The 16,734-nt window shown below is 40.8% G+C and overlaps 1 protein-coding gene across 1 annotated transcript in view; it reads right to left on the reverse strand.

Annotated features, from left to right (window-relative positions):
- The window catches only part of obscnb (obscurin, cytoskeletal calmodulin and titin-interacting RhoGEF b), an 868,128-nt gene that overhangs the window by 131,073 nt on the left and 720,321 nt on the right, over positions 1-16,734 (reverse strand). The window contains exons 125-135 of the mRNA XM_068053434.1: positions 15,390-15,479; positions 13,582-13,925; positions 12,574-13,112; positions 12,401-12,522; positions 11,987-12,303; positions 11,538-11,733; positions 7,277-7,405; positions 6,582-6,707; positions 3,899-3,949; positions 1,632-1,844; positions 995-1,054 (exon numbers count right to left, since the gene is read on the reverse strand). Of these exons, the coding sequence (XP_067909535.1) occupies positions 995-1,054; positions 1,632-1,844; positions 3,899-3,949; positions 6,582-6,707; positions 7,277-7,405; positions 11,538-11,733; positions 11,987-12,303; positions 12,401-12,522; positions 12,574-13,112; positions 13,582-13,925; positions 15,390-15,479 (2,187 nt within the window). The remainder of the gene's footprint in view (positions 1-994; positions 1,055-1,631; positions 1,845-3,898; positions 3,950-6,581; positions 6,708-7,276; positions 7,406-11,537; positions 11,734-11,986; positions 12,304-12,400; positions 12,523-12,573; positions 13,113-13,581; positions 13,926-15,389; positions 15,480-16,734) is intronic.

Below are 16,734 nucleotides of genomic sequence, written 5' to 3' on the forward strand. Positions count from 1 at the left end.
ATAGCCAAATGGGGCTATAAAATTCTATGATTCTAATTTATACAATATCAAAATTTAAGGGTCTGTTTCAGCTACTGCCTGTTGAATTTTTTTTATTCACTGGATGTGGGCATCACTGGCAATGGTAACATTTACTGCCCATCCTTATTGCCCTTGAGAAGGTGGTGTGTTGCACATTCTAGAACCATGGATTATCGTTTCTTCTCGTGGTATTTTTGATACCAGAGTGGCTTGATGGACCATTTTACACTGCTGCTAAGTCAGCCAGATTGCTGTGGACCTGGAGTCACCTATAGACCAGACTGGGTAAAGACAGTATATTTCCTTCCCTAAAGGACAGCAAATAAACCAGTTGGGTTTTATGAAAATGTAGTAGGTTCATGGTCATCATTACCAATACTAGCTTTATTTCTATATTTATTAACTGAATTTACAAATCACAATTGCTAATGGTTGGATTTGAATTTACATCTCTGAATTTTAGCTCAAGCCACTGGATTAATAGTCCACTAAAATAACCACTATGCTGTGACACTCCTGTAATAAGAAAAATTCATCTGTTATTTACTTTGGCTCATATCTCCATTAGATCAACATTTGCACAGAATTCTTGAATAAAACTCAGTTAAGGTATCTTTTGATGCTCCTCAAACTCAACCAGTGCCTTCAAATATACACAGGTACATGTGGTAAAGCATAATAATGCAAAACCAATGTGAAAATGCAATGAAAGATATAGGGTTTCCACAAAGGTATTAGCAGCAAAGATTTGAGGAGCAACCTGCTGTATTTTCCTTCTAAAATAGCAGTGGAACCCTTGATTCCATTAAGATGTGTGTGTTGTGAATTATACCATAAGAGGGAGTATTTACTTGCATAATTTCCTGCCTCTGTACATCTGTGTACCCCTTCCTATTGGCAGAGAGGAGAATACTGTGGTAAGGTAAAATGCAATCAATGCTATCATCTGAAAAATGGTTCTCTATTATTCTACTGCATGGCGCTGCAGAGGTAGACTTCTTCAGAGTAGATTTCTTGGCCCAGTCATCTTCAGCTGTTTAAACATAATGTCATAATGTCAGAAGTGGGGCTGTTTGCTGATGACTCAGTTCCATTCAAAACTCCTTCAAAAATACAGCAGCCTATGCCAGTCAACAGAGGATCTGGACATCTAAGCTTGGGCTGACAATTGACAGGTAACACTCATGCTACATTAGGTGCCAGGCATTGACCAACTGCAATAAGAAAAGGCACCTTTTACATCCACAGCTCCCTAGCCTTAAACAGTATCACCAATGATCAGAAGCTTAACTGGAACAGCTACAGAACACCATGTCTACAGGTGAAGGGCACAAACTGGGTATTCTGCAATGAGTGTCTCACTTCCTGACCCCTCACCTCTGCATCATATACAAAGCTCAAGTCAGTACTATAATCGAATATTCAACACTCACCTGGATGGGTGCAGTTGCAACAATACTATCCAGAACAGCGCAGTTGATTGATCAGCACCTCTTCTACTGAGCTCACAACACTGACAAACTGTGGCTACAACTTCTAGGGATGCACTGATGAAAGGTCACAGACCTTAAATGTTAACTCCGTTCCTCTCTCCACAGATGCTGCCAGACCTGCTGAATATTTCCAGCACTTTGTTTTTATGGCAAAGGATGCGTTGGGTGGCTTCTCTATTAGCAGGATATACAACAACTGCACTCCAAACAATCCAAAAACAAAACCTAAACGCCTGACCACCATAAATCTAGACATGTGACTGTAAAAAAACTCCAAATAGTTCCATAGTCCAGAAGGCTCCGGTTCTTTACTTAGCTTAAGATATGTGACTTCCAGTAAGTGTTTGTTTTTAAACAAAGTCCCAAGTGTCCTTCCAGTGACCCTTTTAACAAAAACAAGTCCAGCATCTCCTTAGGTATTTTCCACAGTCTTTTAAACAGAAGTCCTCAAAAAACATTAATAATGGAAGCACCTTCATGACTATATATAAACAGTTATGGTCAAGTGAGGAGGGGTCGAAGGGCTTCCCTCTTTTCCCTCTCCTTGTTTGACCACAACAGGTTTAATTCTTTCTTAAAGTGGAAGTACTGGCCAATTCAGTAGGTGTGTGATTAATTACTTGCTATGATCATGACAAGCACAGTGGCGCAGTGGTTAGCACTGCAGCCTCATAGCTCCAGGGACCCGGGTTCGATTCTGGGTACTGCCTGTGCGGAGTTTGCAAGTTCTCCCTGTGTCTGCGTGGGTTTCCTCCGGGTGCTCCGGTTTCCTCCCACATGCCAAAGACTTGCAGGTTGATAGGTTAATTGGCCATTATAAATTGCCCGTAGTATAGGTAGGTGGTAGGGAAATATATAGGGACAGGTGGGGATGTGGTAGGAATATGGGATTAGTGTAGGATTAGTATAAATGGGTGGCTGATGGTTGGCACAGACTCGGTGGGCCAAAGGGCCTGTTTCAGTGCTGTATCTCTAAACTAAACCAATCGGACAGGTTTTCTTGAGTTTAACAAAGAAAGAACTTTATTGTACCTAAACCAAACTAATAAAAATAACAAACTATGTGCCAACTTTCACTTACACACACACACACACTAAGGTTTACACATACACAAATAGGTTACAGAGTGGGCAAACGTAATTGGTTGAGTTAGAGTCCATAGAAAAAAGGGGTATACAGTCTGGTGTTTGGTGATTCGGCTGGCTTCTAGCTGAATTCGGTGAACATGAGGCTTTTAGTTTGAAGAGGTAGCCGACTGGTTCAGTGGGTCTCCTGGAGACAGGAATGCAGATGATTTCTTCCAGCGGGGTTTCTGATTGTAGCCGAAGTATGACAAGCAGGATTTGAAGCTTTCATGCTGGAATGGGGGGAAGAGAGAGAGACCTCCACTTAGGTCTGCACATGTCAGAGTCCAAAAGCTTCTCCTTTTTCTGCTGCAGAAAAACATAAGCTTAACACCACAGATGAGGAGGGGCTTGTCACATGACAGTCACCCAGTGATTCAAACATTGTAGCAGTTTCCCTTGCTAAAAAGAACAGGTAGTTCCCTTAAACTACCTGGGTCTTGGTTATTTCTGGGGCATGAGCAGCCATTTCATCTCCATCTCACAAGCCTTGCAATGGAGGATACAGTATTGCACATTAGGTGGCCATCCTAAGCTGCCGGCAAAGTCATCTTTTTTATCTTTTTAAAATTTCTTCAAAAAACACAAATTCAGATCTCCAGTCAGTGGATTAAAGAAAATGATCATTCAACAAAGCAAGTTGGCGTGACAATATATATAATGGCTACAATATTGTACAATGATAGTGGGGCAAAGAATTAAATTGAGGACAGGTTACATAGTCTAGATTTAGACTACCTTGATCTTAGAAGATTAAGAGGTGATCTAATTGAGGTGATTATGATGATTAATGGATTTGATAAGGTATTTCCTCTGTTGGGTGAGCCCAGAACAAGGGAGTTAGGGAGTTCAGCGATCATGTCAGGGAACATTTCTTCACACAAAGGGTAATGCAAATCTAGAACTCACCACCCCCCCCCCCTCCCCCCTCCCCCACAAGCCCCCAAAAAAGCTGTTGAGGTGAGGTTAATTGAATAGTTAAAAACTGAGATTGATGGCTTTTTCGTAGGCAAGGATATTAAAGGTTACAGAACCAAGGCTGGCAAATGGAGTTAAGATAGAAATCAGGCAAGATCTAATTGAATGGAGGAACACGTTCGGTAGACTGAATGGCCTACTCCTGTTCCTAGGTTCTAGCACAAATCTTAAATTGATGTGTGCCCTTTGCAGTAGGAAATAATCTTTCACTTTTATTACCCTCTCTAAACTTTGAGAGCGCTGGCTAGATTACCCCTTAACATCTTAGCTTCTATGATTACATCCTGGTTTCTCAGATTGCAGATTATAAATGTATCTTCTCATCCCTGGTACTATTATAAGAACACAAAAGCACAAGAAAAAGGAGCAAGAGTAGACCATATGGCCCATTGAACCTGCTCTGCCATTCAATATGATCATGGCTGATCATCTGCTTCAACTCCACTTTCCTGCCCGCTTGCCATATCCCTTGATTCCCTGAGAGACCAAAAATCTGTCTATCCTAACCTTAATTATATTCAACGATGGAGCGTCACAACCCTCTGGGGTAGAGAATTCTAAAGATTCACAACCCTTTGAGTGAAGTAATTTCTCCTCATCTCAGTCCTAAATGATTGGCCCCTTATCCTGAGACTGTGCCCCCGTGTTTAAGATTCCGCAATTAGTGGAAACAATCTTTCAGTGTCTACCCTATCCAGTGTTAGAGAAATTTCCAAGCCTGTTTGTGAAGAAGACACTGAGACTAGGATACTTTGGTGGAGATTGTTTATTGCTTTCCACAGAGCTTACTTCTGTTCTCCAAATACCACCACCCGCCAGTGCTGGCTGGCTCTTCTTTATATATATATACGCACATGAATACAATTAACTAATTAACACCCAACAGCTGTTCACCCGATTATCTTGAACTAACAGGTATTTATCATCCATTAACAGAACTTCAGACCCTAACAGATACCCAATTTATTCTTTAAATTAAATACATATATATAAGAAAAATAATAAACAAAATAATGACACATTTTTCTTTACATTATTTCTCATTAACTTTCAACAGCACCAGCCATTATCATGCTGTATATTCCCCCCTTTAAAAAAACTTGTTTAAAGAGAAAGCGATCTTATCGTAACAAAATGTCCACGTTTTCCTAACTTACCATAACACGAGACCGCCCTTCTTCGAGGACATCCAACAATTTTTTCAAATGAGCACCTCTCTTATAAAACAATCCGACAACTGATGACTCACATCAACCCATTTTATTTTGGAAATTTCTTTTCTTTCCGACATTTCTTTTACACTTGAGATCAATTCTCAACCTCTTTTCTGCGACACTTTGTCGAATGGACATTGTCCCAGAGAGAATAGTTATCTATGTAGCATTCTATAGGAAAACCTTTCTCCGATTGCCCCTTATATAAGAGTTCCTTTAAAATACTTGATAAATACATATCCATAGCTATTGCTTCTATCAGTGCAAGTGTCTCAGCAGCTAGATGCTTTTAACTATCCTCTTTTATTTTCTTCGATTCCCAGGCTAACGGATAACATTTATCATTTCTTCCCACAAAAAATATAATGAACCCTGCTGCGCTCAAATAACCATTGGGAAGATTAGCGTGTGATGCATCACTAAAAATGACCAATTTCATTTCTTCTCGGTCACCCAATGCTGGAAACATTTGTCAAAACTCAATCTCTTCAATGCCTTATTTGCTTTCAGCATTTCCCCAACAGTAGTATGTTTTTACATCATAGCAAGCATCCGACCTAGTTTGTGTGCACAACCAGTTCAACTGCCTGATTAAGCTCCTTAATGGGTCTACTTCTTCCTTAATTGCAGAGGCTTCTTTTTGTGAGGATCTGGCCCAATTTATTGGGATCCTATTAACATCCTCTAGATAAGACTGTTGATTTAGGGTTACCCCCAACTTAGTCTGCCCAATATTTAACCCTATATATTTAAAAGCTGCCGAAGCATGACTTCCAATTTTAAATTCCTGCAGAATTTTATCTACCACAAATTTCTCAAATGCCTCAGATCCTCCACAGAAAATCGTTCACATGCATCAAGAAAATGCCTGCTAGTTTCTCTTCACAGTACCAATAAAACATTGCCAGATCCACCATTAGTTGAACACAACCAGCTTTTAGTAGGACAGACCGAACTGAAAAATACCACACCCTGGATGCATCACTGAACCCACTGAACACACTTGTTTAGCTTCCATAATTTCCCTTCTATATCTCCAGCTTCTTTTGGTGGCTTTAAAAAATACTTCCATTTGAACTTTCTCCCCTTGCAAAAATGCTGCTTTGATGTCAATGGACTTATATTCCCATGAGTGGGTACTAAAAGGGCTAGGAAAATCTTCAAACCTGCTTTTCCTGCTGTTGGGGAGTCCACTCTAACTTCCTGGCCACCTAGTCGTTTCTCAAATGCCCAAGCTACAAGTCTGGCCTTCGCTTTATACGCACCATCGTTAAGTACTTTCTCTGCACAGATCCATCTATGGGACAATGCTGGTTGTCATCTATCTGGCACCTTCGTGTATATGCCAAACTTTCTCCAACTGTCAAGCTCTTTTTATTTTGCATCCTTTATCAATTTACTGTCTAACTTGTTAGTTGCCAATACAGCTTCTCTATTGTAAGGGCTCCTACTTCTTGTGGCACCCTTCGCCTGCTCTCTGGTCCTTGCTCTTGTGAAACCACGTCCTCTACTAGAGTTCCTATCCCTTTCTGGACTACTACTACTCGACCTGTCCCTCCAACAACCAGACTTCCTTTCACAAGTTTGTGACCTGTTTCTTAGACTATGATCATCTTCAGGCCCACTGTCTGAACTTATAATACGTTTTACTTATACTTACCTTCAGGAGCAGAGAGCAGTCAGACCTGTGTGAGAACGCCTAGAACTGGGAGCAGATAGATTCAGTGCGAGGCTCGGGGCCTTCACTTACCTTTCGGGATTGGAGAGCAGTCGGACCTGTGCCTAGAGCAGTCCAGGCGCGCCGGAGTTTTGAAAAGAGAAAAGTCAACAGCGACATCACAGGAAAGCTGCAAGATGATTGGTTGGTGAGTAACAGCTGTTAGGGAAGAACTTTAAATAGCTCGGTAAGGAACTAAAGTTCAGAGAAAGGTCCACAGTTCTTTTTTAATATAGTAGGTGTTTTTTTTTAGGGACTCAAGGTTCCTAGTGTAAATAATCTAATTTTTGGGTATTTTAAGGGAGTAAAAACAGAAAAAAAAACAGAGTGACATCACAGTGATGTCACATGACATCATTGGTTGGTAAGTAACTGCTAATTTGAATTACCTATTCTAAGTTGATTTCAGATTAAAAGGTGAATAGGAGAAATATTTTACAAATTAAAAACTAAAGACCAGTTGGAAATTTAAAAAACAAATTAAAATCTAATTAAATAAAATAGATGCAGGGCCAGGCAATGTGCTGTACCTGCATGATGTGGGAGCTGGTGGACCCCATTGTGGTTCCCAGTGACCACATCTGTAGCAAGTGTTGGCTGCTCAAGGAATTCCGGTTCAGAGTTGATGAGCTGGAGTCTGAGCTTCGGACACTGCGACACATCAGGGAGGGGGAGAGTTACCTGGACACTGTGTTTCAGGAGACAGTCGCACCCCTTAGATTAACTACCTTGAATTCGGCCAGTGGTCAGGGACAGGAGGGTGTGACTATGAGTGCGGCAGGTAGAAGGATCCAGGAGGTAGTGTTGCAGGAGCCTCAGCCCTTGTCCTTGTCCAACAGGTTCCAGATTCTTGCTCCCTGTGTGGACGAGAGCAGGGACTGTAGGGAGGATGAGCAAACTGACCATAGCACCGTGGTACAGGGAACCATTCAAGTGGGGGGAGAAAAGAGAAATGCAGTCATAATCAGGGATAATATAGTTAGGGGCATAGACACTGTTCTCTGTGGCCAGGAGCGAGAGTCCCGAAGGCTGTGTTGCCTACCTGATGCCAGGGTTCAGCATATCTCACCTGGGCTGCACAGGAACTTGGAGTGGGTGGGGAAAGATCCAGTTGTCGTGGTCCACGTAGGGATCAACGATATAGGTAGAACGAGGATAGAGGTTCTGCTGAGGGAATATGAGCAGCTAGGGGCTAAATTAAAAAGCAGAACCAAAAAGGTAATGATCTCCGGATTACTACCTGAGCCACGAGCAAATTGGCACAGGGTCAATAAGATTAAAGAGGTAAATGCATGGCTCAAAGATTGGTGTAGGAGAAATGAGTTTGAATTCATGGGACATTGAAACCAGTACTGGGGAAGGAGGGAGCTGTTCCTATGGGACGGGCTCTACCTGAGTCATGCTGGGACCAGAGTCCTGGCGAATCGCATAACTAGGGCTGTAGATAGGGCTTTAAACCAAATAGTGGGTGGGAGGGTTTAGTTGCATGAAATTAGAAAGTCAAAGTTAAAGGAGAAGGTAGGAGTGCAGGTTAATGATGAGGCTGATTGTTACCAGAAAATAAAAGGTAGGGACAGAATGTGTGAACGTCATATTGCAACAAGGAATTGTACAAGAGTAGGGAAATTTGATAATAGAACAAACTTAAAGGCTTTGTATCTGAATGCACAAAGCATTCAGAATAAAATTAATGAGTTAACAGCACAAATAGAGACGAATGGGTATGATTTAGTGGCGATTACTGAGACATGGTTGCAGGGAAACCAGGATTGGGAATTGAATATCCAAGGGTACTCAGTATTTCGGAAGGATAGGCAGGAAGGAAAAGGAGGTGGTGTAGCTTTGTTAGTAAAATAAGAGATGAGTGCTGTGGTGAGAAATTATATAGGCACTGGAGATCAAGCTGCAGAATCAGTTTGGGTAGAAATAGGAAATAGCAAGAGAAAAAAGTCCCTGGTGGGAGTAATCTATAGGTCCCCAAACAGTAGTTCCAAAGTGGGGCACAGTATAAACCAGGAAATACTGGGGGCTTGTAAGAAAGGTACAGCAATAATCATGGGTGATTTTAATATGCATATAGACTGGATTAATTAAATTGGCAAGGGTAGCTAGAGGGAGAGTTCATTGAATGTATTAGAGATTGTTTTTTGGAGCAATATGTTGTGGAACCAACCAGAGAGCAGGCTATTCTAGATTTGGTATTATGTAATGAGGTGGGATTAATTAATGATCTCACAATTAAGGATTCTCCAGGAAAGAGTGATCATTGCATGCTAGAATTTCAAATTTAGTATGAGGGTGAGAAACTGGAGTCCCACACTAGCGTTCTGGAGTTAAACAAAGGTAATTACATAGGACAGATTTGGCCCTACTGGACTGGACAGAAGACTAAAAGGTAGGACAGTGGATGAGCAGTGACAGATGTTTAAGGAGATATTCAATTCCTCCCAACTAAAATATACTCCAGAGAGGAAGATTCTAAGAGGGGAAAAAATATCCATGGCTAAGCAAGGATGTTAAGGATAACATAAAGACAATAACTAAGGCATACCATATTGCAAAGGCCAGTGGCAGACTGGAAGATTGGGAAACTTTTAAAGATCAAGAGGGTTACTAAAAAAGTAATAAAAAGAGCAAAGATAAATTATGAAAGAAAATAGCACAAAATATAAAAACGGATAGCAAAAGCTGCTATAAGTAAATAAATGGGAAGAGAGTAGCTAAAGTGAATGTTGGTCCCTTGGAGGATGTGACTGGGAAGTTAATAGTGGGGAACACAGAAATGGAGAGACACTAAATCAGTATTTTGCCGCAGTTTTCACGGTGGAGGTCACTAGTACCACCCCAATAGTAACAGGTAGTGCAGAGGTTATAGAAAGGGAGGCCCATAGAAGAAGCATCATCACTACGGAAAAAGTACTGAGCAAACTATTGGGATTGAAGGCAGACAAGTCCCCAGAGTCTGATGGCCTAAATCCTCGGGTCTTAAAGGAAGTGGCAGTGGAGATAGTGGATCCATTGGTTATAATATTCCAAAATTCCCTGGATGTGGGAAAGGTTCCAGTGGATTGGAAAAATGTCAATATAATGCCCTTATTCAAAAAGGGAGGGAGGCAGAAAGTAGGAACCTATAGACCAGTTAGTTTAACAACTGTCGTTGGGAAATTGTTAGAATCCATTATTAAGGAAGTAATAACAGGACATTTAGAAAGTCAAAACCCAAACCATCAGAGTCAGCATGGTTTTATGAAGGGTAAATCGTGACTAATTTTCTGGAGTTCTTCGAAGATGTAACAAGCAAAGTGGATAATGGGGATCCTGTAGATGTAGTATATCTGGAATTCCAGAAGGCATTTGATAAGGTGACGCACAAAAGGTTAATACACAAGGTAAGATCACATGGGGTTAGGGGCAATTTATTAGTTTGGACAGAGGATTGACTAACCAACAGGAAACAGAGTTGGGATAAATAGGTCATTTTCTGGTTGGCAAGATGCAACTAGTGGGATGCCACAGGGTTCGGTCCTTGGGCCCCAACTATTTACAATCTATGTTAATGACTTGGATGCATGGATAGAAGGTACTCTAGCCAAATTTGCAGATGACACTAAAATAGGTGGGATAGTAAGTTGCAATAAAGAAACAAGAAATTTACAAATGGATATGGATAGGTTCGGTGAATGGGCCAAAATTTGGCAGATGAAGTTTAAGTCATAGAGAGATACAGCACCGAAACAGGCCTTTCCACCCACCGAGTCCACGCCGACCATCAACCACCCATTTATATTAATCCTACATTAATCTCATTTTTCCTCTCACATCCCCACCTTCCCTCAATTCTCCTACCACCTACCTACACTTGGGGCAATTTTTACAATGGCCAATTTACCTATCAACCCGCAAGTCTTTGGCATGTGGGAGGAAACCGGAGCACCCGGAGGAAACCCTCGCGGTCACAGGGAGAACTTGCAAACTCCGCACAGTTTAACGTGGATAAGTGTGAGGTTGTCCATTTTGGTTGGAAGAATAGAAAGGCAAATTATTATCTAAATGGAGAGAAACTTCAGAGTGCTTCGGTGCAGAGGGATCTGGGTGTCCTCGTGCATGAATCGCAGAAAACTAGTATGCAGGTGCAGCAAGTAATAAGGAAGGCAAATGGAATTTTGGCATTTATTGCTAAAGGAATAGAGTATAAAAGTAGGGAAGTGTTGCTGCAACTGTACAAGGCATTAGTGAGACCGCACCTGGAGTATTGCGTACAGTTTTGGTCCCCTTACTTGAGGGGGGATGTAATTGCACTGGAGGCAATTCAGAAGAGATTCACTAGATTGATTCCAGAGATGAGGGGTTTGTCTTATGAAGAGAGATTGAGCAGTTTAGGCCTTTACTCTCTCGAGTTTAGAAGAATGAGAGGAGATCTAATTGAGCTATATAAGATGATTAAGGGGATTGACAAAGTAGACGTAGAGAGGATGTTTCCTCTGATGGGGCAATCTAGAACGAGAGGTCATAGTTTTAGGATAAGGCATAGCAGATTTAAAACAGAGAGGAGGAGAAATTACTTCTCTCAAAGGGTTGTGAGTCTGTGGAATTCACTACCCTAGAGTGTGGTGGATGCCAAGACATTGAGTAAATTTAAGGAGGAGAGAGACAGATTTTTAATTAGTAATGGGTTGAAGGGTTATGGAGAACGGGCAGGAAAGTGGAGTTTAGGCCGAGATGAGATCAGCCATGATCGTATTGAATGGCAGAGCAGGCTCGAGGGGCTGAATTGCCTACTTCTGCTCCTAGTTCTTATGTTTTCTGGCCTTCCACATTTTCACTTCCTTCTGACAATCTATAGGTGTCATATCCTGTCCCTTGTCTTGGATATTCAGCCAATGCTTGTATTTCCCTGTGCCTTTCCTGCCCTTCCTATAATGTCTTCCCTCCATTCACTAGTCACTTTTTGCATATATGTCACTCTCGTCCTAATTTTCGGGAGTTGACCTTTGGGATAAATGGCCTTATCTGGATTTTCAATATCACTTGGTCCACTCTCAGTCAGCCCATTATCTGCCACAATCCGTTGCTCGCAAAGGTCCGGCATATGTGCATGTGAAGAACATGGTGCATCATCAGTGTCCATCATTTGTTCAGATTCTGTCAATGTATATTCAATGCCAATAAGCCACAAGGACGTAGTCTAACAATTTGGTTGCCATGTTGCAAAATCACTGTTTTGCCATCAGTGCCTATAACTTTTCCTGGGCCTCTCCATTCTTTCTGCCCTTCTCTTTTGTAGTACACCATATCCCCAGTATCAAAATTCTTTTCTGATAGCCTGATCCAGCCAGGGTCTGATCCCACATTACAGAAGGTATTTTCGGATTTCTGCCATAAACTAATTGATATGGGCTGTAGCCCCCAACCATTTGAAGTTTGTTTTTTGCATGTACTGCCCACGCCAGAGCAGCAGTCAATTTACAATTTGGCTGGTCTGCTATAATTTTTCGGAGCATTTCATCAATCATGGCATGGTTTCTCTCACAAATCCCATTACTAAAAGGACTTTCTGCTGCCATGTGCATTGCTACAATATTCATATTTTCACACATACTCCTGAACTCATTGGCAAATTCTCCTCCATTGTCAGTTAGGAACCTTGCCAGTCTTCTCAGTCCTGTTCCATTCCACCTTTCCATTATCTTGTCCACTATGACTTTTTTGTCTTTACTATAAATTACCGTCAACAGACTGAATCTAGTCGCTAAGTCTATAAAGTATAGAATAAAAATGTTATTTTCTTCATCTCATACCTTCAAGTCCATCGCTACAGTTTCATTAAAGTCCCTTGCTAATGGGAGACTCACTATGGGTCGTGATGCCGTCCTCCAGTATTTTTTTCGAGATAACACATTTTTCACTGATATCTTTGATGAGTTTAGTGTACTCATCATCTATTACCCCTGCATCTTTTAACAAAATCCTCAACCTATGACAAGATGGATGTGCAAACTGTCAACATAGTTTTGAAATAATTTGCCTTTTCTCCTTTGAATCCCTACCCCCGGAGGCCATTAATACTTCATTAACATCCTGCTTAGAGATGTTAGGTCTGGCTAAAGGAATACAATAATGTCCCGACTGTGTAAACCGCAAAGCTACAGATTTCCCAATCGCCTTATCATGTTCCATATCCAATTTCATCCAAACCTTTTTTATAGACGGTCTACTGAACAGCAAAGGTATATCACTGGATACTCCATCCGTACCAATAAAATGGTTTACCCCTGCTATTTTACACGGAATTACCACTCTTTTTAGTGATTTCAACGTGTTGTCATCCGCAAACCTGAAACAGGTAGAACTGTCGTATTCTTTTACCTTATTTTGGTCTTCCTTACTTAAAGAATCCATGTAACACTTTAACCAGTCCACTACACATACTGTGGACATACACCCACTGTCTAGTACTGTGCAATTGAACGAATCTACGACTGGACACTCATACCGGACTGAAACTTCTCGTGACCAGTACAATTCCTTCTGATTGATCAGTAGCGTCATCCTCGCTTTCTGAACCTGCCACGTCATGTGTCATCTCAAAAATCCTGTTATTCCTTTTTGGACAATGCAACGCATAGTGGTACTTTGAATCACATCGGAAACACCTGTTGATTTATCTAGTCATTCCTGGGTTCATCCTTTTTCCATGACTGCCCAATTCCTGCCGTCTGTTACAGCTGCCAAAAGGGTCTCTATTCTCATTCGTTTTGTCTGTGTTTCCCCTTTCACACGAATGTTTGGGCCCCATATTTGAACGGCCTAGAAATGCTGCTAGCATTGTATCCTCCACCTTTGGTGTCACCGCTAAAGAGCCCATCTTCACAATGAAAGCAGCTGGAAAGGAATATTTTCCCCCAAATTTTTTTTAGGGTGTCAGACATCTGATCAAACAGCGTATCTTCTTCTTTGAATCTAATTCTGGTTAATACCAAGAGCCTATCATGTTAGATATCCTTGCACAATCCAACAATTTGAAGGCAAGTACTGATTTAGGAATTTCCAAGCAGAATCGCTGCAACCTTGCATATAGTCGGTTAAACTCCATAATATATTCTTCTATGGAAGAAACATCCATTTTTCTAAATTTATCAAAGTCCGACCACGCCTCATAGGAACTCAATAAGTCATCTTTCATATAAATTATAACCATTAATTTCAAGAGTTTATCCAAACCTTCCTCATCGTCCAAATGATGAGCCTCTAGCTCTGAGAACACTTTGCTCCTGATCTTGTTTCTGGCGGGAAGTGAAAGTGCAAGGGTCACTCCTTGCTTCCTTTTAGGTAAAGACGTAACCCATGTCCATATATCAACTTCATTCTTCCATTGATCTTAAGGTTCGGCTTTACAAAACAGTGATGAAAAATCATATCCCAACACCTTATACTTGGATTCAGTCACCTTTCTTCAAAAAAACCCTCCAAATACAGTTTTCTCAAAAAGAAATTCCAATTCTAATCTCCTGTCTGAAAACAAATCTTAGTTTCCAATCCTCACTTTCAGGCAACCATCCTCTGGTACCAATGTTAGAGAAATTTCCAAGCCTGTTTGTGAAGAAGATACAGAGACTAGGATGCTTTGGTGGAGATTGTTTATTGCTTTCCAAAGAGCTTACTTCTGTTCTCCAAACAACACCACCCGCCAGTGCTGGCTGGCTCTTTATATACACACACTTGAATACAATTAACTAATTAACACCCAACACCTGTTCACCCTACTATCTTGAACTACCAGGCATTTATCATCTAGTAACAGAACTTCAGACTCTAACATCCAGCCCCTTCAGAATATTAGTATGTTTCAATGATATTGCCTCTCATTCTTCTAAACTTCAGAGAATATAGGCCCAATTTACTCAGTCACTCATCATAGGACAACCCCCTCCTCCCAGGGGCCAATTTAGTGAACGTTCACTGTACTGCCTCCAATGCAAGTATATCCTTTCTTAAATGTGGAGACCCAAACTGCACACAGTACTCCAGATGTGGTCTCACCAAAACCATGTACAATTGTGGCAAAACTTATTTATTCCTGTACTCCAATCAACCTTGCTATAAAGGCCAACATGCCATTTGCCTTCCTAATTGCTTGCTGTACCTGCTTGCTAACTTTCTGCGTTCCTTGTACAAGCATACCCAAGTCTCTCTGAACATCAACATTTACAAGTTACTCACCTTTTAAAAATATTCTGTTTTTACATTCTTACGACCAAAGTGAATAACTACACACTTCTCTACATTATACTCCATTTGCCATCTTGTTGCTCACTCACTTAAACCTGTTTATATCTCTTTGCAAACTCTGTGTCCTCCCCACAGCTTACTTTTCCACCTACCTTTGTATCATCAGCAAACTTAGATACATTAGTCTCTATCTCGTCATCTAAGTCAGTAATATAGATTGTAAATAGCTGAGGCCCCAGCACTGGTCCTTGCAGCACTCCACTATTCACTGCCTGCCAACTTGAAAATGCCCCGTTTATGCCCACTCTTTGCTTCCTGTCCGTTAACCAATCTTCTATCCATGCTAATATATTGCCCCCAACTCCATGAGCCCTTATCTTGCCTCTTAACCTTTTGTGTGGCATTTTATCAAATGCCTTTTGAAAATCCAGGTATACTACATCTACTGGTTTCCCTTCATCTACCCTACTAAAAAACTCTAATAAATTTGTCAAACAGGATTTCCCTTTAGTAATACTATGTTGACTTGTTCTAATCATACTGTGCTTTTCTTGTTAAGACTTTTTTAGTAATAGATTCCAGCATTTTCCCAATGACTGATGTTAGGCTAACTGGCCTGTAGTTCCGTTTTCTCTTTCCCTCCTTTCTTGAAAAGCGGTGTAACATTTTCAAACTTCCAATCTGATGGGGCCATTCCCAAATCTACAGAATTATGGAAAAATTCAGGCAGGCAGTGAAGCCATTACACTAATCTTGCACCTGTTTTGGGCGGCAACCTAAAATCGCCCCCAATGAATCTGACAGATCATAGTGAATCTATGTTCCAATTTACCCAAGTAGTTTTGTTTCTGCACAAATGCACACGCTATTTGACATCTGTGGTTTAACCAACATCTTGTACAGATTCAATGAGGGCGATTTTAGGTTGCCGCCCAAAACAGGTGCAAGATTAGCAGAGTAGCTTCACTGCCTGCCCGTTTTTGGGTGCGGGTCTCGTTAAATGCTGCCAACATACTACACAACGTGGGTTGTGGGAGGGAAGGATTTTGACCGGCTTCCATGCCTAGCCAGCTGTTAGGTCAAGTTTGGATGGTGAGGACTTGCAAGGACCAGCAGCAGGCTGAAGTTTTATTGAAGGTCGGTGATATTTTTCTCAGCGCTCTTCCAGTTCCATAAAAATAAAAATTACTAATATCCTTGGCTATTTTTTTTGAATGGTTTCCAGTGGTCCCTTCAAGGACTGCTGGTAAGACTGCTCAATGCCTGGAACCTCAAAATTGGAAACAGTGTCCTACAACTGGCATAGGTCCTAAATTTCCTAGTAAAGCAGCCTCCTGCTGAAAATTGCATCAGGCGGGCTGAGGTGCTAATGGACTGGCCAAGGTGTCGCTACTGATTTTCAATCACCAACTGCTCATTTTTTATACAAAACTTGGATAGTTAGCAGCTGAAATTTCCCTTCCACATCAATTCTTGGTTTTTCATCCAATGACAGTGTGGAATATTTATTGTAATTAAATAAGTTATCCAACATGAAAAGACTGTAACACACTTTTGACATAATTTCAAACAAACAGGGATTCAACCTTGACATTTCCAATCTTGTTATTTTTATTCAGAATCCAATACACAGAATGCATTAATATGTGTTGCCTTTGTTGAATGTTCTTTTCAAGTCATCTCCTACAGATGCTAAATGTATTAAGTTAATATATAGTTATATATTAAGTTAACTGAGATGACAAATTTACTGCAGAAACTAGATTTTATTAAGGGCTTCAAAAATACCACACAGAAATCAGGAGACACACTTTGATTTTTTTGTTTATGCACTATATATATCTAAAAAAAAATTACCCCCTTACAAAACATACAAGAATGCACCATTTTATGCTGTTTTTAAACACAGACTGTACAAGATACATTACTCGATATGTATTTGAAGGTCAAAGTTAAT

Source organism: Heterodontus francisci, chromosome 2 (assembly GCF_036365525.1).
Source record: "Heterodontus francisci isolate sHetFra1 chromosome 2, sHetFra1.hap1, whole genome shotgun sequence".
In the NCBI taxonomy this organism is placed as follows: Eukaryota; Metazoa; Chordata; class Chondrichthyes; order Heterodontiformes; family Heterodontidae; genus Heterodontus; species Heterodontus francisci.